Source organism: Myxine glutinosa, chromosome 4 (assembly GCF_964187855.1).
Source record: "Myxine glutinosa chromosome 4, kmMyxGlut1.1, whole genome shotgun sequence".
Classification (NCBI taxonomy): Eukaryota; Metazoa; Chordata; class Myxini; order Myxiniformes; family Myxinidae; genus Myxine; species Myxine glutinosa.
The window spans coordinates 149,516,756-149,537,196 of NC_136264.1; the positions used below are offsets into that span (position 1 = coordinate 149,516,756).

The 20,441-nt window shown below is 45.7% G+C and overlaps 1 protein-coding gene across 1 annotated transcript in view; it reads right to left on the reverse strand.

Annotated features, from left to right (window-relative positions):
* Positions 1-7,294: 7,294 nt before the first annotated feature.
* LOC137425377 (uncharacterized) overlaps positions 7,295-20,441 on the reverse strand; it is a 47,021-nt gene continuing 33,874 nt past the window's right edge. Inside the window, exons 2-3 of the mRNA XM_068113764.2 lie at positions 14,526-14,577; positions 7,295-9,891 (exon numbers count right to left, since the gene is read on the reverse strand). Of these exons, the coding sequence (XP_067969865.1) occupies positions 9,640-9,891; positions 14,526-14,577 (304 nt within the window). The 3' untranslated portion in view covers positions 7,295-9,639. The remainder of the gene's footprint in view (positions 9,892-14,525; positions 14,578-20,441) is intronic.

Genomic DNA, 20,441 nt, shown 5'->3' on the forward strand with positions numbered 1-20,441 from the left:
AAGACCGACTGGACAACCCTCCCATCTACTTTCTCAAAAATCCTCTCCAAGAAGTTCTGTCACTCAAGCTTTTGGGTCTCACCATCTGCCATGAACCTTCCGAGGAAAACCACATTTCCAAGCTGGCCTCCAAAGCCAGTCGCCGACTGGGCATCCTCCGTCGTGTGAAGTCCTTCCCCGGCACACCTGAGCTCCTCACCACATACAAGGCTTTCATCCGCAGCTCTATGGAGTACTGCTCTCCCCTCTGGGCTGGTGCTCCTGCCTCACACCTAGCTCGGCTTCACGCTGTTGAAACCAAAGCTTTCAGAATCATTGGAATCTCCCGCGATGAAGCTATCTCCGAGGGCCTTTCACTCACTCACCGCAGGCAGGTAGGTGGTCTTCTGTCTTCTAGCGACTCATCTCCGGCCTTGCTCCCCCAGCTCTCTCTGTGCTCTGTCCCCCAAATATTCCTACAGGTTGCACAAGATCTACCAGCAACCTTCTTATGGTTAAACTGCCAAAATCTTGGCTCTCTGCTCATCTTCACTCTTTCATTCCTCTTTTCTCCCGCCTCTGGAACAAACTCCCTCACTCTCTTCAATCCCACTCCTCCCTCCAGGCTTAAAACAGCTGTTCACCACCATCTCTTATCTTCCCCCATCCAAAACCTTGATCTTTTCTACCCCCGCTAATTCACCTCAGATCCACTTTTTTGAAATTCCAATTTCTTTCCTGGAAGTCCTTGCAGTGCCCATATGTTTTATACCTGTCCCACCTCCCCCCAAGCCCTCTCCCTCCCACAGTTCTCTCGATGTCCCTGCTCTCAAATGTTGTGTTTGTGTCCTTCCCCCCTCTCTCCCCATATTGTCTACCGCTCCCCTTATTTTGTGTTTTATGTGTCGGTTTAACTTTTTGTGTGATTGTTAGCTCTTTCACGAGCCTCGATCGTGTATACAAAAAAAAAAAAAAAAAAATCAATACCTTGATCTTTTCTACCCCTGTTAATTCACGTCAGATCCAATTTTTTGAAATACCGACCTCTTTCCTGGAAGTCCTAGCAGTGTCCATGTGTTTTTTTAACCTCTCCCACCCAACACCTCCCCCTTCCCATGCCTCCTCCCCCTAAGCCCTTTCCCTCCAACAGATCTCCCGATGTCCCTGTAGTCCGGCAGCTAAGCTAAATATAGCATAACAATTGTGCATTTTGTGAGGAAAGCACCAAATTTGGCACACTAGTAGACTATCATATGATGAAAAGATCTGGATATTGGGCCATCTCAGATTCAGAGATTTGATTTTTGCAAGATTTGCAGATTTTGCAGATTTGCAAGCTGAGATTGCAACGCCAGGGACGGCCGACTCCTTCCTGCGAGCTGCCCACGTCACCCGCATAAGAAGAGCTCATCAAATCACTGCAGCGGCACTGCACATCCTGCAACACCGTGCGTATGAACGCCACTGTATGACATATGCTGATGATGCAGAAGACCTGCCTGAGTTCGAAGACCGGTGTCATCAGAGAGGAGAAGACATTCCCAACTTTCAGTACTGGGCAACTGTGCTGGAACTATAGATGTTGGTACTGGTCTACGTGCGTTCTCTGCGGCAGGCTTCATTCACGACGTACCTTGATGCCCTGACGGAACTGGTCCCATGGTTCCATGCCTTAGACCACACACACTTTGCCAGGTGGGTCCCTGTTCACCTGAGGGACATGGTTGCACTCCCAATGAAGCACCCAGATGTAGCCAGAGAATTCAGGGCTGGCAACTTCACTGTACAGAAGACGAAGAAGGTGTTCTCTTCGATCCCAATCGAATCGAAATCTTGCAAAAATCAAATCTCTGAATCTGAGATGGCCCAATATCCAGATCTTTTCATAATATGATAGTCTACTAGTGTACCAAATTTGGTGCTTTCCTCACAAAATGCACAATTGTTATGCTAAGTTGCCCCACTACTGCTCCCCATCTTGTCTCCCGCTCCCTTTATCATGTTTTATGTGTCAGTTTGTCTTTTTGTGATCAATGTTAGCTCTTACGGGAGCCTCGATCATGTATACAAAAAAAAGAGAAAAAAAAAAAAAGAGGATGAACCGGACCCAACTGCAGATGCTTAGAACATTGCCTGAGGAAGAAAAAGGGAAATGGAAGGACTCCCTTGATAAAGTTGTACATGTGTACAACCGGACACAGCACGAGGCAACAAACTACTCTCCATTTTCCTGCTATTTGGACATTCTCCTAGACTTCCAATTGACCTGTTGTTTGGGTGCCAGCGTGGTGAATCAGTTAACAACCATTCTGACTTGTAACTGACTGGCAATGGCGTATGACATGGCGGCAAGGCAATCCACGAAGAGGGCTGCTGCCAACAAGCAGCGATACAACAGGAAAGTACATCACACAACTCTGTCCAGGAGACAGAATTCTGGCGAGGAAGTTGACCCCTCAGAGTAGACCAGGAAAACCTCCTTCTTATTGGGAAGAACAGGTACATGTTGTGGTTCGACAATTGCGTCCCAATCCAGTGTTCGAGGTCAAACAGGAAAAGGGGTATGGCCATGTCAGAGCCCCACACAGGAACTTGTTGATGCCACGTGACACCTGCTGATCCAGTGCCCGCGCCAGAGAAGGAGGTGAAACGGAAGGCTGCCAAATAGAGGGAAACATTGCTGGTTGACTTCTTCGGATTCTGATGATGAGGACATCATCACTGTTAACTACCCAACAGTAAATCATGCCGATGGCTGCCTCAACCCACTGACCCCAGAGTTCCACCTGCGTACAGTCAGTCGGTGCGCCTCTGTTCCCAATTCCTCACATGGTGAAGATCCTGAACCAGCCATTCAGCATTCCCAGCCAGATGTTGGTGACAATATTACAGATGTTACCCCAGTCGACAGCGACGTCCTCCATTGAGACTTACTTACCCCACCATCGGTGAAAACCGGAGCTTCAACGAATCCAGAGTGTATCACTTATGTCGAACTCGTAATACTGTTGTAATGTAAATTACTCATTGTAAATATTATGCTGTTATACATGCACTGTTTCTTCTTTTCGTGTTGTGTATCCTGATCCCGATGTAATTGATATTATATCTACAGAATTTAACTGTATGAATTGTAAGAGCTTCCAGTGTTGTATAGTGACAGGCTTTGTAGTGGGAAAGCATCACTCCAATGTTGAGGGATTGTTAATGAGACGTAGTTAGATGTTTAAACCAACTAGTCCCAGCGAATATTCGAGTTCCGTTTCCATGAAAGAGTTCCGGCGGAAACCGTGTTTCATGTGATGTTAGGGGAGCAACAGACAGTGAAGTTCACCCTAATACAGTTGGTCTAAATGACAATTGGAAAAAAAAAAAATGTCAATGACATTAATTCGGGGGTAGGTGTGAAGCATACAGAAAAATACGAGCATGCCTCACATGGTGGGGGGGGAAAAAAAGGACAACCGGAAGTAGGAAGTGAATGTTTGTACTTTTCTCTTCTGAATAAGGTTTATTAGATTCTTTTACTTTTTTCCCTTTTTATCTCTATTATAAAAGAAAGTTTTTGTTTGTTTGTCTGCGCAAGCTAATCTCCTGAACGGTGAAAGATAGGAGGAAACCTCCAATACAAAAAATGTCGGGACGGGCCCCGGGAAAGTTTTAGGCTACGTGGCGAGGCGGGTGGAGGCCGCTTCGGCCGAGCCGGGCCCATTTCACAATTAAAAGCTGAGCTGAATTATAGTAGTCAATCTTCTACGGCCACGAGTAAAAGCTGAATTATAGTAGTCAATCTTCTACGGCCACGAGTAAAAGCTGAATTATAGTAGTCAATCTTATACGGCCACGAGTAAAAGCTGAATTATAGTAGTCAATCTTATACGGCCACGAGTAAAAGCTGAATTATAGTAGTCAATCTTCTACGGCCACGAGTAAAAGCTGAATTATAGTAGTCAATCTTATACGGCCATGAGTTAAAGCTGAATTATAGTAGTCAATCTTCGACGGCCACGAGTAAAAGCTGAATTATAGTAGTCAATCTTCTACGGCCGCGAGTAAAAGCTGAATTATAGTAGTCAATCTTCTACGGCCACGAGTAAAAGCTGAATTATAGTAGTCAATCTTCTACGGCCACGAGTAAAAGCTGAATTATAGTAGTCAATCTTCTACGGCCGCGAGTAAAAGCTGAATTATAGTAATCAATCTTCTACGGCCGCGAGTAAAAGCTGAATTATAGTAGTCAATCTTCTACGGCCACGAGTAAAAGCTGAATTATAGTAGTCAATCTTCTACGGCCACGAGTAAAAGCTGAATTATAGTAGTCAATCTTCTACGGCCACGAGTAAAAGCTGAATTATAATCAATCTTCTACGGCCGCGAGTAAAAGCTGAATTATAGTAGTCAATCTTCTACGGCCATGAGTAAAAGCTGAATTATAGTAGTCAATCTTCTACGGCCACGAGTAAAAGCTGAATTATAGTAGTCAATCTTCTACGGCCATGAGTAAAAGCTGAATTGTAGTCGTCAATCTTCTACGGCCGCGAGTAAAAGCTGAATTATAGTAATCAATCTTCTACGGCCGTGAGTAAAAGCTGAATTATAGTAGTCAATCTTCTACGGCCACGAGTAAAAGCTGAATTATAGTAGTCAATCTTCTACGGCCGCGAGTAAAAGCTGAATTATAGTAGTCAATCTTCTACGGCCATGAGTAAAAGCTGAATTATAGTAGTAAATTCATTCAAAAAGAACCAAAAATGTCGGGACGGGCCCCGGGATAGTTATAAGCTCGGTGGCGAGACCGGTTGAGGCCCACCTCGGCCGAGCTGGGCCCATTTCACAATTAAAAGCTGAGCTGAATTATAGTAGTCAATCTTCTACGGCCGCGAGTAAAAGCTAAATTATAGTCATAAATTCATTCAAAAATAACCCGGGCAATGCCGGGTGCTTTCAGCTAGTTAATAATAAGTCGATTCCTTTATTTAAGGTGATTATTTGCTTGGGAAGTTAACAGGGTAGAAAAGATAATGGTTTTGGAAATTGTACAATCTGAGATGGGGTGAACAGCTGAAATGAAATTGAAGAGAATGTGGAAATTGGTTTCATCGGCCAGAAAAAGTAAGAAGGAACATCTGAGTGGAGGCGATTCTGGATTTCGGTAATTTCACCAGTTTAAGGGGGTTGCTGGTGGTGGGAATGCGCCCTGCGGAAACATGGGGGGGAGGGAGATGATAAAACATGGAACGAATATAGGATGCAGGAGCAGAAATGAGGCGAAGGCTGATCATAGACAGGTCGGTGGTGTCTGCTCAGACTCGAGATGGGGAGGCAGGGGAGCCAGCCACAGAGGAGAGCAGTACTCCATCAAGCTGCAGATGAAAGCCTTGTAGGTGGATAGGAGCTCAGGTGTGCCAAAGAAGGACTTCACACGATGGAGGATGCCCAGTCGGCGACTGGCTTTGGAGGCCAGATTGTAAATGTGGTTTTCCCAGGAAAGATCATGGCAGACAGTGAGACCCAAGAGCTTGAGTGACAGAACTTCATGGAGAGGATTATTCAGAGTGGATGGGACGGTTGTCCAGTCGGTCTTTTCGGAGAGACATAGTAAGAGTGTGAGATTTGTCAGGATTGAAAGACATGTTTCAGGTCTTTGAGCAGCTTGTGATTTTTTTCAATGTCTGAAGAGAGGGAAGAGGGTGCAATCTGTCTGATGCAAGGATGAGGAATGTCACGGCAGAGGGTGGAGTCATCAGCAAATAGATAAAGACGATGTTCCAGAGATACAGAGAGATCATTGATGAAGATTAGGAAAATAACTGGGCCCAGAACACTGTCTTATGGCACTTCAGCTCTGACAGGGAAGGGAAGTGATAGGATTCCATTGAGAGCCACACATTGCCTACTACAATAGAGGAAGTCAGTAAGCCATGTGTGGAGTTGGCCTTCGATGCCACGGGCAGAGAGTTTGGGAGAGTAAAGCAGACCGTATCAAAAGCACCAGATATGTCCAGAGAGACAGCCCTGAACTCTTGTCTGACATTGAGGGCCTCCATCCATTATTGGGCAAGTTACATTGTTGGCAGCATACCCAAGGTCTAAAACCAAATTGGTAATCTGAGATGAGGCTGTTGGAGAAAACAGGATTTCATATCAGGGGAGAGATGCGGAGGGGTGTGTGGATGGGTGGAATGCGGGGGAGAACGGGGGTTGCTTGGAAGGGTGGGACGAGGAGGGGATGCAAAAAGAGGGGACGTGAACTGGAGAGATGCTGACTGTGGAGTTGGAAGGACACAGGCTTGTAGGATATGTGGGGGAGGGTACTGACATGGAAGGGTTTGACCCCGTTAAAGACATGAAGGGGATTATATTGCCATGAGCAGACAAGCTCTGCAAGCTGGATTTCTAAAGATTCACAAACTGGATATACGGAGATAAGGATCAGGGTATGTGTGGAAATGATTTTTGTTGAAGGCATTGAGGAAGGTGGTGCTGTCGATATGGTAGGAGGGTTAGTGGACCAAGTGCTTCGGTGAGACAGGTTTGGAAAAGAATCCTTTTGAAGAAGAGGAAAAACAATTAATGGGGTACTGATGATGGAGAACTAAAAAAAGTGAAGCATTAAAAAAGTTGAAGATTTGAAAGGAAGAAGTATTTCATTTATTGAAGATTCAGTTTGGAGATATTGAGGAAAAAAAACATTTTAAAAATGTAGTACAGGAAGAAGGAAACTCAGACAGATGGAGATTGCTTTGGAGTAAAAAGTTTTTTTTTTTTTTTTTTGAAGCAAGGAAAGGGAATAGGAACATTGAGGATGCAGAAAAGACTATGCTTAGGGGGTAAAAAAAAAGAAGCAGAATGAGGAACGTGGCGTCAACATAATTTGTACGCCGCCTATCTGAGTAGTAGGCCTTAAGCAACACAAAAAGGAATTTGACAATGCATTACAGCACAACACAAGGTACGATTTAACATGGAAAATTGGACGAAAACACAAACAGCAAGATAGAGACGAAAATATATCAAAAATACGACAGATCCGGTTCGGAAGACTTAGCTTTGAAGAGGTGGAAGGAGCAGCTGCGGATTCAACCGAAACGTGGAGCAAACCCCTCGCCGGAAGGTGCGATTATCAACATCAAATTTTAATCAGGATCAGAGGAACTATTCCATACTCAGGATAACATGTGTGCAACTCTGGATTCTTAAAATAGCAAGCACCTACCGATTCAGAACCTGAAAGAATGAAAATAAATAAATAAAACATTTACATGGAAACAAAACAAGTCAAATAGAAGAGAATATAGACACAAGACCCAAAAGGTACACAAAGCATAAACTCAACCTTTATTTTATAAGAAATAAAACTGAGGAGGAAGTCAAAATGCAAACTGTGCAGTCAAAATTCCTTGTCACAGTGAAATATGCCGTCACCTCCACTTCCAACAGTTTCAAAATAAACGGTAATCCGGCAATTAAAGCTTCAGCAGATGAAGCATTAAGGCAACAGCAAAGAGGTACGTACTTCAACTGCTGGGCCTGCGGCTTTTCTCTTACACCCTGCGAGTGTCGTTCATTGTTGAACCTGGGGAACTCTGCCGGCACCGGCACTGTCCCCAATCAGCGCCACAAACACAACTTTCACATTAAATTTTGTAGTTGAGCAAGACCTGGGTGAGGATTTGGCAGTGGGGAAGGAGGGCTGTTTAAGGAAGATGGAATGGCGTAATTTTATATATATATATATATATATAAGTTTCTGCAGAATATATATACGTATATATATATATATATATATATGCGATCCCTGGTTTTTGACATGTTTATCATAAAATAACTTTGTATGTTGGAGTCGACAAGCAATGGGCTTCGGACATGTCCAAATGTGTTTGCGAGGGCATGCAGAATTTACTTTGTCACTCATTTTGTACTCATCTGCAGACAGATCATTACGCACAAACCAACTCTTCGTCCAGAAACATAAAGAATCACATCGCCACTCCACCATGTCCATAGCAAATGGGTGGTTGGGTTATTCTGACTGCTCAGAAAAAAAAAGAAAAAAGGTCACATTTTGGGGCAAAATGACAATTTGTTTTCCTCTAAAAACCCCTGCCCCTGCTCACCTCAACTACAATCAATACAAAATGCCCGCAAAAACAGGGCTTTAAAAAGAAAAACGGAAATTTTGCAGCCTTTGATACAAGGCAATGCAAAAAGTCCAGAGCAGGTCGGAAGGCCCAATCGTTCCGCGACTGTTCGAGCCGATTGTTTTTATTTTTTTACAAAAATATTCACGCTTTGCAGAGAACTTATGCATTGCATTGCTCAGACAAAAAAGAAATGACTGGGTTTTAAAACAATAATGATGGATTTGAGCTACGATCACAGTCTAAGCTCTACAAAAACCGGGGATGTAAGCAGTTTGTCTCATTTACAGTCAAGATAAGATCTAATCCACGAGGAAGGACTGTGATTGGCTGGCACCACAGATATAATAAATACAGTACAACAGCTGCTCGTCCTGTTCACATAAAATACATCAGCTGTTTTAACTCAAGCAGCTGGAAGGATCGGGAGAGAGGCCCAAACCACAAAACAGCGCAAGTCAGGATCGAGACCTTCGAGGACACATGCTATTATGAAACCCCGGTCGCCACAATCTGCTTACGCAGCCCTTTCAGACCCGAGCAGTGTTCAACAAGGCCGACGGGGTCTATGCAAGCCTTAAGGAACCTAGGTTTGGGCGTGGTCCAGCCTTGCACACCAGGAAGTAATGCAGCGTTAAGCAACTTCACGTGTATCTATCGAGAGATGCGGTAGAAAGAGGAAGAAAAAGAAAAGAAGAGAGAAAGATGACAGAATTTGATAATGGCACTTTGGAATACTGATGCTGCATACAAATCAATACAACGTAAAAAGGGTTCACATTTCGGAAAAAATTAATAAAAATAAAAATAAAAACAACCGACCGTCGATGGCGCAATCAACGCCAGACATGGTGTGCTCAAATTGTTCAAAAATTATTATCGCACCCAGGCAGCTCAAACCATGCTTTCACACATCAAGAAAATATTTGTATACAAACTCACAGTCGCCCATTTATCACTGTGCCAACAAATTGCAATGGCCATTGACCAAATGTTATGCATCTTGATGACACCATTCCGAGGACAGGTGCAATGCACTGCTCGATCCCATTGCCGAGCCGCACACAATCCTCAGAAACCTCAGTCTACACGGATGGAAGCGCCGCCGGCCGAGTTAATCAAGCGTCCGACGTGCAATTCGCAATACAAACAAGCACCAATCGGACCACAACCATTTTGGTTTAAACCACGGCGTCTCCTGCAATGACATGTTTGGTGTGCGAGCGGAGGAAGTTGAAGACCTTCACAGCTGGGGTATAACAATATGGAATGGCCAGAATGGTGGACTGAAGAGATGGTATCGTTAGGTGTTGCTGATGAACCAAAATATGACGAAATGTGGGGACATTTCCTTGAAAGTGACAGTAGTTAAGCTCGTGGTGGGAGATGGAAGGAAGTGAGGGAGAGCGGTGGGATGGAATTATATAATAGGAGGCAAAATTAAAAACATATCAGTACGAAGAATGGAAGTGATGTGGCACAAAGAGCGCAGCAAGGGGATGAGTGACAGAAAGTGCTCTCAAGATGGATAAGACGTTGGAGAAAGCAGTCCAGGTGTTGGTTGCTCAGTTGTTGTAGCCAACTGCCCATCACTTTCAAGCCCCTGTGCACCACCTTGTAGTTTCTGCAGCTGTTCCGGGCTGGCCACACGACGTAGGAGACGGTTCTCCTGCTCTAGATGGACATTACGTTCAAGTAGATCTTTGATCTGCTCGCGTAACAGCTCAACTTCCTCTCGAACAGCGTACATCAAATGGGATTTCACCAGATCCTGAGAAGATGGAAGGAGGGGGGGAGGAATAAACAAGAAAGAAATAAGGCACAGTCAAAGTGAATGATCTCACTCCAGATGTGGACTGCACAACTACAAAGGGTATGGTGTAGAAAGGAAAAGAAGATATTTTAAGTAAAATTATATTCAACATCCAGTTCAGTAGGTGTGCCGAATATATGAGAGGTATTCGACACACCTGCCAATGCATGACTGGTTACGGAATTCAACAAAGGACAGCAGCAGCACCACAAACATTTGATCGGGTATAATGGCGTCAATCACAAGTTGAAGAAACAATACGACACCAAACATCCTAGGTCACCCCCTCCCACCCCCTCTTGCAATAGATCATTCTTCGATACCGTTTCGGTTGTGGAAAAGGGAAAAAGACCCCGGAGGGTAACACTCGACACAAAGGAACCCTTAGCTAGATATCTCATGAGTAATTGTGCTTAGTCAGGTACCTACCACAAGTTTCATCCCTGTTGCAATTCCCCACTTTCCATCCTTCATCTACCCATCCATCCCAATCTCTCCCTCACCCTACCCCCCCCCCCCCCCTCTCGGTCCTCACAAACCCTGTAAATCCCCCTTTTCATTTAATCCATTCCAATCCCTTCCATACTCAATCACTTTGAATCCTTATTCCCCATTTTGCCCCCCCCCCTGCCCCCCACCCCCGGCACCTTCCCACAGCGCAAACCACACCGACACACAAAGCCAGTTCTACACTTCCAGTGAGGAAAGGCTGCAGGACCACATGCAAGCCGTATGGCGGACGCGTGCCGCCAACAAGGGAAAACCGTGGGGCTGCATGCAAGACACGTGGCGGAAGCCGCACGGTGAGTGAGCGGGGATGCCCGGTCAATGAAGGTGCACGCACGCTAATCAAAGGTGACGTGGCAGAGGTTAATGCACTTTGCAGCGAACTTTGCTCCATAAAAGACATGTTCCATCTACAAGCCGATACAAGTTGGCACGCGCCAGAGTTCTGTGTCTGTCGAGTGCATCCAGGGACCTGTGAGGATCAAGACTGAATCTTGCCTTGCTGCATTCCGTTACGAATGGCTGTCTTTACGAGTTACTGCCACATGAATCTGTACGAGTCATTTCCTGGGCCAGCTGGTAAGGGGGCATTGCATCAGCTGCAAAGCCGCACCCCAACAAAATGATGCAGCCAAGCAGCCACAGGCTGCATATGAATACATAAGTTGCCTAGGATGACCCACTGCCGTTCGAGTTGTGCAGATGAAAGGAGCTTAGGGGGTAGAAGGCATGCTGTTCCTGTGTGCGCAGCAGCTCCAAACAGATATACACGACAGTTTCTATCTCTAAACACCCCTAATTCGTCAACTTGAGATGCACGAAAGAGTCATCAACAATTAACCTCTTGACCCATCTGGGCATGGTAATGAAATGCACCTCATGCCTTTCCTTGAACACCTAAACTGCACCCACTGCACCTTCCCTTCTCTCCACTTTCAACCAACGCACGCTTCAGGTTATATCAAATTGGGGTGGGTGGAAGTCGATCCCGGTTCTCATTTTCCAGAACAAACTTTGTTCAAATGGGAACAAGGCAGAGGCCACCCTCTGGCCAGCATTTCTCTGGAAGAGCTGGTAGTTGGCATAAATAACATAACATAAATGGCATAAAAAATAACAGGAAGTTGAAAGGGCAAAGGATCCAAATTGCAGAGCATCATCTGGACATAATCAATGACGAGCGGCCTCCAAATTCCTCACTTTACCTTGACCAGCTCTTTGGAAGCTGAAGTATGCTGTTCAGTAGGCTAAGACTAGTGTCCCTGGTCCAGATCGTTTGACATGCCTTGTGGTCAAGCATTTGGATGAAAGGGTTTTGAGAGTTCTCCTTTCACTATTTAATAAGAGTTTGGAGGTAGGGAAACTTCATTGATTGGAAGCAAACAGTGATTGGAAGCACTCTCTTGTAATTCCTATTCTTAAAGATGGGAAAGATGGTGCAGCCCCATCCTCATACCGTCTGATCTCCCTCACTTCGGTTGTTTCCAAATTAATGGAGAAAATGGTTCATAATCACTTGGTTTACTTCCTGGAAAAGAACAACCTCTTCTACAAAGGTCAGTGTGGGTTTAGAAAGGGACGGTCAGCTATTGACCACATCACGACACTGGCTAATGAGGCCAGGAAATCTTTGAATAATCAAGAGTCACTTCTGGCCGTTTTTCTTGATATCCACAAGGCTTATGACACCATTTGGAAAGAGGGCCTCCTCCATAAGATTCACAACCTTGTGATTGACAGCAGAATGTTTAGCTGGATCAGGGATTTTCTGTCTAATAGATCCTTCCAGGTTAGAATCGGTATGAGCCTCTCCTCAGTTTTTTCACACAGATTAGGGGATTCCCCAGGGCAGCAGCCTGAGTCCAACACTTTTTAATATTATAATTATTGACGTAGCTTCCAAACCTAGGCTTCATAGCAAGATCCTTTTGTTTGCAGATGGCATTGCCATGTGGACCTGCAGCAAGAAAGTGGCCCGTGCCGGAAAAAAAACTTCAGACCGATATCGGTCGAGTGGAGCAATGGGCCGAAGTCTGGTGGTCTAAGCTGTCTGGAGGCAAGTCCAAATTTATCATTTTTTCCCGTAAAAGAAGGATGGGGGGACACATTGATGGTAGTGAATGGCACTTCCCTTAAAGTGTCGTGTGAAGTTTCCTTTTTAGGCATCGTTTTCGATAAGGGATTAACATGGACCCCTCTTGTTAAGAATTTGGCAGTTAAATGTGCCAAAGGCCTAAACTTATTGTGGTGCATATCCGGCACTGAGTGCACAGTGGGGAGCACACAGGGAGAGCCTCTTCCTTTTATATAAGGCTTTTATTCGCTCAAATCTGGATTATGGCCGTCAGGCCTTTTGGAGATATGTCCAACAGCAATCACCTTAAACTGGAGAGCATCCAGTCTAAAGCTCTCTGTGTTTGTTTAGGGGCTTTCATAAGCTCCCCAATGACAGCGCTTCGGGTGGAAGCAGGGGAAATGCCATTGGCCCTTTGTTGAGAATTTTCCAGAATTAAATACTGGGCTAAAACGGTTTCATCTGGAGATAATCATCCTGGTAAAGCCATATTCTCAGATTGTTGGGAATATCAATGGCCGAGAAAGAACTCCATTTCGACTCCCCTAGGCTAGGGCTAGCCTGTATGGAGGTCGCCAAGGACATAGGGGGGGGGGGGAGGGTGGCTGGTGCGGGGGAGGGGGCCAGCAGCCCGGGGCAGAAGTGGCAGGGAGGGGGACACAGTTGGGCCATGTTGACAGCCATTAAACCCCACAATCCACACTCCTGAGGGGGTGGTGAGCAGGGCTCAAACCCCAGCCATAGAGCATTTCCACCCATACACAAAGACCCCAGGAATAACGCACTGTATCACTCCACCAGGTTCGGTACATAGAGGACCCAACCCACACATTTGCTGCCAAAGCACGTTTCAAGCCTCAGACAACTAGAGAGGTTCCAGGGAACCTGAACTCAACTGGTCTATATCAATATGGTTAAAACCACCGTTTAGAGGCCATTTTTATCAATATGTCATGTCATATGTCATGTCATATCAATGTCATTTTATCAATATCAATATGTCAATATGTCATTATTTATATCAATATGGTTAGAATATGCATAATAGAACCACAAACTTTATAGTTTATATGTGCTGAAAATATATGACAAAAATTTATTTTTCAATATGGCCGCCCTGCCGCGCCCATTTTTGGGCGTGCAACGCCCAAATGCAATCCCAAACTAGTTTATGTCTTAAAGATGCTGCATAACAAGTTTCATCAAATTTAATCAATATTTGTGACTTTTAGAGCGTAGACGTCGAATTGTTTACAGACGACAGACAGACAGAGACGGACGACGGACACTGGGTGTCGACAAAAACTCAGCTGGACATAGTCCAGTTGAGTTAAAAAGGCAATAACACGATGAAGCAATTCACCGACCTCAGAAAATGTTAGAATGAAGTCCCCTCAAGAGAATGCCAAGAGATTCTCCCAACCCTCCTCCCTTTTTTCCAACAGCCACAACCATCAATGGTGTGCTCCTGTCGGGTTGGCCGGAGGGAAGTCTCCGGCCCAAGTCCTTCACAAATCAACTGGGGTAAGTGGTAAGTCCCCCCCGAACACACATCAACAATGCAATTAAAGGTTTGACAATAACAAAGCAAAGCAAGGAAAAATCTCGAAAAAAACAACAGTTATCATACGTCTCACAGCCCCTAAATCAGGAGGAAAATGCAAGGGAGAAAGAAGTCAAACCCAGCACCAGGCGGGGCGGGAACGGGTGACGTCGAGGCCACACCCACAAACTGCCACAATATAATTTTGAATTTCATCTAGCGATATCATCATTAGCCATGGTCATAAAAAAAACCAAGTAGCCCATGTTGAACAGGACAGAGGAACTGTGTCAAGTTTGGTGGCAACTGGCCCAGTAGTTTGGGCATGATTGGTGTTTCACACAGACAGACAATGACTTATTTATCAGATTTGCTGCGGTGTACCAGGCAGCAAAAGGCAGGACCAAAATGATGGGCAAATCACCAAAATTGTACATAATAGACAGATACCAGGATGAGAACACTTACCATGGCTTGTTCTATTTTGTTGTCGATTGCCACTACGCTGGCGCCGGATGATCTGAAAGTAAAAGAACAGAAAGAGAGATCAAACGTGAAAACTTGAGAATAAGTTCGCCAAAGTTTTACAAGTACAAAGCAGGGATCGAATTTTGTCAAATAATGTGGTGGACCACAAGGCTAACAGCTCAAAGACTAATGTAGGGGTTTATATATATGCCTCATTCCTCAAACCATACAAAGCAAAAGAAGAGGAGGAAGCGGCTGAAAGCTCTTCAACCACTATTTTCATGCAGGTCTGCAGTTTCTGCACTTTTACTTCTGAAGACACATGTCTCTCCCTTTTTATTCCCAAGACAAAAATCATACCAAAATACAACATCCGTATTTGTCTGCCTGACCATAATACACTCGGTTGTGTTACGGATACCGGCCCAAATAATGGTGGTTCTTGTTATCAGGGTTGATGCTTCTTGCTTATTGATGATGCAGAGGTTGATAATGCTTATTGTGGTTAAAAGGGTTAAAAGCGCTCTGGGTAAAAGGTGGCCGGAAATCGGATCGTGACCCAGAAGAGATAGGGAGATGGGGAGGAGAAGCGGGGAAGATCATGAGGAGACGTGTTCTGATTGCAGCTCCAGACCGAGGAGTCGAACGTGCAGGACAAGGGAACTTTGCCTCTTTGAAAAGAAGTCCGCACGATAGGAGATCGCCGAATTGCTGCGGCGCCCGTGGTCGGGTATCCTCGTGGAGGTTGCCGAGTATCCTCACCTCCCAACCCAAGTGCAAGAGAAAGCCGACCGCCATCTTCGTCACGCGCATCACCGGCAGTGACCGGGTTTTTGCGGCGCGTCGACCAGGCGTTACTCTCCGGCGGGCTGCCGGGGACGGCTGTACAAGCCAGTGGCTGTGGGACGTGGGAGGGTTATTGAGGAGACTCGCGGATTGAACGTACCCGAAATCGTCTTTGGGGGAGGTTTCCCATTCTACCGCCATCGTGCTGGAGATTGGACCACGTGGCCTGCGGGTTGGTTCGATCGACTCCGCTTCCCCAGATTGGAATCGGAAATTGATTCCACGCTCGCTGGAGCGAATCGACGTCGCCTTGGAGGAGTCCAGAGACATTGGGGCACGGGCCGTGAGCTTGGGGGTTAAGGGGCTCGGTACGGTGGATAAAACATCTTTCTGCCGGGGACCCTCTCGGGGTTCGGAGGTCCACCGAGACCAGAGGTAAGGGGGGGGACCCCGTAACAGTTGTTATTTAACCAATCTCAACCAAACTTGCCAGGGGGACTCACGGTCATACGATGGAGGTTGGAGCAACTTAATTTGTCCCCCTCTCCAATGGGGTTTCCAACCTTGGACAAATGCAGTGTTAAGGTGTATATATAGCCTATAGTGGCATTTTCCAAGGCACTTGAATGAATGAATGAATGAATGAATGAATGAATGAATGATCGTTTTAAGGCCATTTTCCCCGCTAAAGCGGGGGTTAGCCTTGTGGGCCCCATGACAATCATGGTTCCCTGTTTGAGGCAATGTTTTTATGTGCACTTCTAATAACAAAATAAATAATAATGCCGAGGAGAGTTCATAGAACACGATACCCCACACAGTGTTAAGTATATACTTCAATTTTAATAAAAATAATGATTTTAAGCAAAGTTTAAAAAAAGAAAATCTGGACGTTTAGCGCCACTGAGGCAGTCTTGTACACTATAATAAGACGACATCGAATCACAGTTTAGGAGATGGAGGCTTTATTGATCACCACAGAATGCAGCGTCAACCAGCATCATATTTAGCCATATTGATAACTTCTTCACCCCGATACTGTACCCTCTCACATGCCACACCCACTTTCCGGGGGATGAGCTTGACAGCTCCTATTACATACACCACCCGACAGAACATATCCAAGTACTGCAAAACTGGTGGTTCTTGGAAGTATTATGAAGGCAATTTGTGTTCTACGGTGTGCAAGTATATATTTTAACTTAAAGTTGAAAAGGGCATAAATTAATTAATTCCTGGTTTTACTGTCGTTTTACCCAATGTCGATTACATCATCCTACACCATTATGTCTAATATCAGGGTTTAAAATAAGCGGTGGCCCGGGTGTCAAATGCCACAAAGTGAATGAGTCATTGAAGAACAACCTATCTAAGCCACCGATAAACAAGACCAATTCCGATTGGATGCTCTCTGCTGAGATCATAATCTCCTAATGCTCCAGGATGGAGGAGCATGTTCAGTGTTCTGTGCTCCAATTGGAGGTTGGAGAGTGTGGGGCGGGGCCATTAAAGAATCCTCGTCATCAACATTTGTGACTGGCAGATGAGATTGTGTTCCTCTTCGACTCCGACTTCTCTGATTGTCTAATTTTAAGAGAAACTGCATCACATGGGGCTGCTCTGATTACGTGGTGCTGCTCTAATGATCACATGGTGATGAGACTCCATCTTAGAGAAGACAAGCACTTTGGTTTTCCATCATTTCATGACTACAATAATCTCCTCAATAGCTGAAAGTTGTGCAGAGTTAACAATTGTTTTGAAAAAACGCAATAAATGGGTTAATATATGAAGATATTTCTCCTCAGCAAACTTTTTTTTCTTGTATACAGAATCGAAGCTCGTGAAAGAGCTAATATTTATCACACAAACAAATCAAACAGACAAAGAAAATATATAAAAAGAGGGAGCGGTAGACAAGATGGGGAGAGAAGGGGAAGCACACAAACACAACATTTGAGAGCAGGGACATGGGGAGATGTGTGGGAGGGAGAGGGCTTGGGGGGAGGAGGCATGGGAAGGGGGGCGGGTGGGAGAAGTATAAAACACAAGGACACCAAGGACTTCCAGGACAGAAGTTGGTATTTCAAAAAAGTGGATTTGGGGTGAAATTAGCAGGGGTAGAAAAGATCAAGGTTTTGGATTTTTATTTTTTTTGTATACTGAATCGAGGCTCGTGAAAGAGCTAACATTTATTTCACAAACAAATCAACAAGACAAACAAAATGTATAAAAAGAGGGAGCGGAAGACAAGATGGGGAGAGATGGGGAAGCACACAAACACATTTGAGAGCAGGGAGATGTGTGGGAGGGAGAGGGCTTGGGGGGGAGGAGGCATGGGAAGGAGGGGCGGGGTGGGAGAAGTATAAAACACAAGGACACCGAGGACTTCCAGGACAGAAGTTGGTATCTCAAAAAAGTGGATTTGGGGTGAAATTAGCGGGGGTAGAAAAGATCAAGGTTTTGGATGGGGGAAGATAAGAGATAGTGGTTAACAGCTGTTTTAAAGACCTGGAGGGAGGAGTGGGATTGAAGAGAGTGAGGGAGTTTGTTCCAGAGGCAGGAGAAAAGAGGAATGAAGGAGTGAAGGTGAGCAGAGTCTTAATTTTGGCAGTTTAACCATAAGAGGGTTGCAGGCAGATATTGTGCGACCTGTAGGAATATTTGGGGGACAGAGCCCAGAGAGAGCAGGGGGGGGGCAAGGCCAGAGAGGAGTTGGTAGAAGACAGAAAGACCACCAACCTGCCTGCGGTGAGTGAGAAAAAGGCCCTTGGAGTTAGCTTCATCGCAGGAGATTCCAATGATTCTGAACGCTTTGGTTTCAACAGCGTGAAGACGAGCTAGGTGTGAGGCAGGAGCACCAGCCCAGAAGGGAGAGCAGTATTCCATTGAGCTGCGGATGAAAGCCTTGTATATGGTGAGGAGCTCAGGTGTGCCAAGGAAGGACTTCGCACGACGGAGGATGCCCAGTCGACGACTGGCTTTGGAGGCCAGATTTGAAATGTGGTTTTCCCAGGAAAGATCATGGCAGATAGTGAGACCCAAAAGCTTGAGTGACAGAATTTCTTGGAGAGGATTATTCAGAAAGTGGATGGGAGGGTTGTCCAGTCGGTCTTTTCGGAGAGACAGCGTAAGAGTGTGAGATTGGTCAGGATTGAAAGACATGTTCCACTTGTTTGCCCAGTCTGTGATTTTGTCCAGGTCTGCAGAGAGTGAGGAGGCTGCAGACTGCCGATCTGAGGGATGAGGAATGGAGCGACAGAGAGTAGAGTCATCAGCAAAGAGAAAGAGAGGATTTTCAAGAGAGACAGAGAGATCATTGATGAAGACCAGAAAAAGCACAGGGCCCAGAACACTGCCTTGGGGAACTCCAGCTTGAACAGGAAGAGGAGATGAGAGAAACCCATTCAGGGCCACACTCAGGGTTGGGTTGAACCAGGGTAACCCACTCAGGGCCACACTCAGAAACCCATTCAGGGTTGACTACGACTAGAGAGGAAGTCCGCCAGCCATGCGTGGAGATTTCCATGGATACCAAAGGAGGGAAGTTTGGTGAGCAGAGCGGGGTGCCAGACCGTATCGAAGGCATGTGATATGTCAAGGGAGACAGCTCTAATTTCCTGTTTGGCATTGAGGACCTCCATCCATTGTTGAGAAAGCAGAAGCAGCATGTCCAGAGTAGAGTGACCAGGTCTGAAACCAAATTGATGATCAGAGATCAAGCCATTGGAGAAGAGGAAAGATTTCATATCTGAAGCAATGATGGATTCCATGACTTTGCTGATAATTGGGAGAAGGCTGATTGGTCTGTAGTTGCTAGGATCTGTTTTTGCACCTTTCTTGTGCAAAGCGGTGATGTTGGCTGATTTCCAAGCAGATGGCAGATGACCTTGAGCAAAAGAGATGGTGAAGAGAACAGAGAGAGGGAGTGAAAGAGCAAAAGAACAGGATTTTAGGACCCGTGGGCTGATGCCGTCAGGTCCAGTTGCAGAATCAGAGTCGAGGGTTGACAGAAACTTTTCCACCTTGTCAGGGGGAAAGGACACGTAGTCCAGGAGCAGCTGGGTACGACTGGGTACGGTGGGTACAGAGAGGGATGGGTTTGGGACACAAGATTTCGAGGCAAACACAGAGTTGAGGCATTCAGCTTTTTCACGTGCGGAGTCAGCCATGTAGCCGTTTGAGGTGAGGGACGGGATTGTACGGGGAACAAACACCAGAAACAGATTTGACCAGACGCCACCAGGATTTTGAAGAGGGAGACAGATAAGAGAGTTCGGTCTTGAGAACGGAGAGATATTGTTTCCTGGCTCTCCTGAGGGTGGACACACACTTGTTTCAGGCTTTGTGAAAGGAAATGAGATTTCCTTCCGTTGGATTTGCTTTCCAGGAGACGAAGGCAAGTTGTTTCTGGGCAACAGCCTCACCACAAGATTCCGTGTACCATGGACGTCAGGAAGGGTATGACAACTGAAGACGAGATGGGATAAATCTGTGCATGAGAGAGAGCAATTTACTTTGGAAGAATTCCCAGGATGAGTTGATGTAAGAGGCGGTAGAGATGGGAGACCAGTCCAGATGATTGATGGCTGCTTGAAGACCGTGCAAGTTGGCCTGAGTGAAATGCCAGACTCGTCGACGCTGAGGAGGCTCTCTGAGAATGGTCAGAGAGATGTCCACTTTAACAAGCACATGATCAGATGAGCCGATTGGAGCAGAAGAAGCGCAGCAGACATTTTCAGGGAAGTTAGTCATAACCAAGTCCAGAAGAGAAGATGCTCCGTTGACTGAGATCCGGGTCGGGAAATTGACAGATTGTGTCAGTCCCAGTGAGTCGCAGAAGTCCTTTGCTGATGAGCCATGGCTGGTGAGAGAGGTACCCACACCCAGCCAACTGGCATGGTGACAACTGAAATCACCACATATGAGGAAGAGAGAGTTGGGATGGGTAGATAGAAGTTGGTCCATATTATCAGACAGCGAGATGTAGATCGAGTCATCACTGTTTGGTGGACGGTACAACACACATATGAACAAAAGGTGGGAGCGAAGGGGAAGCCGTAGCCAAAGGTATTCCAGGGGGTGAGGTGGAGAGAGGGCAGTGCAGGGCGAGTGAGGAAGAGTTTTTTA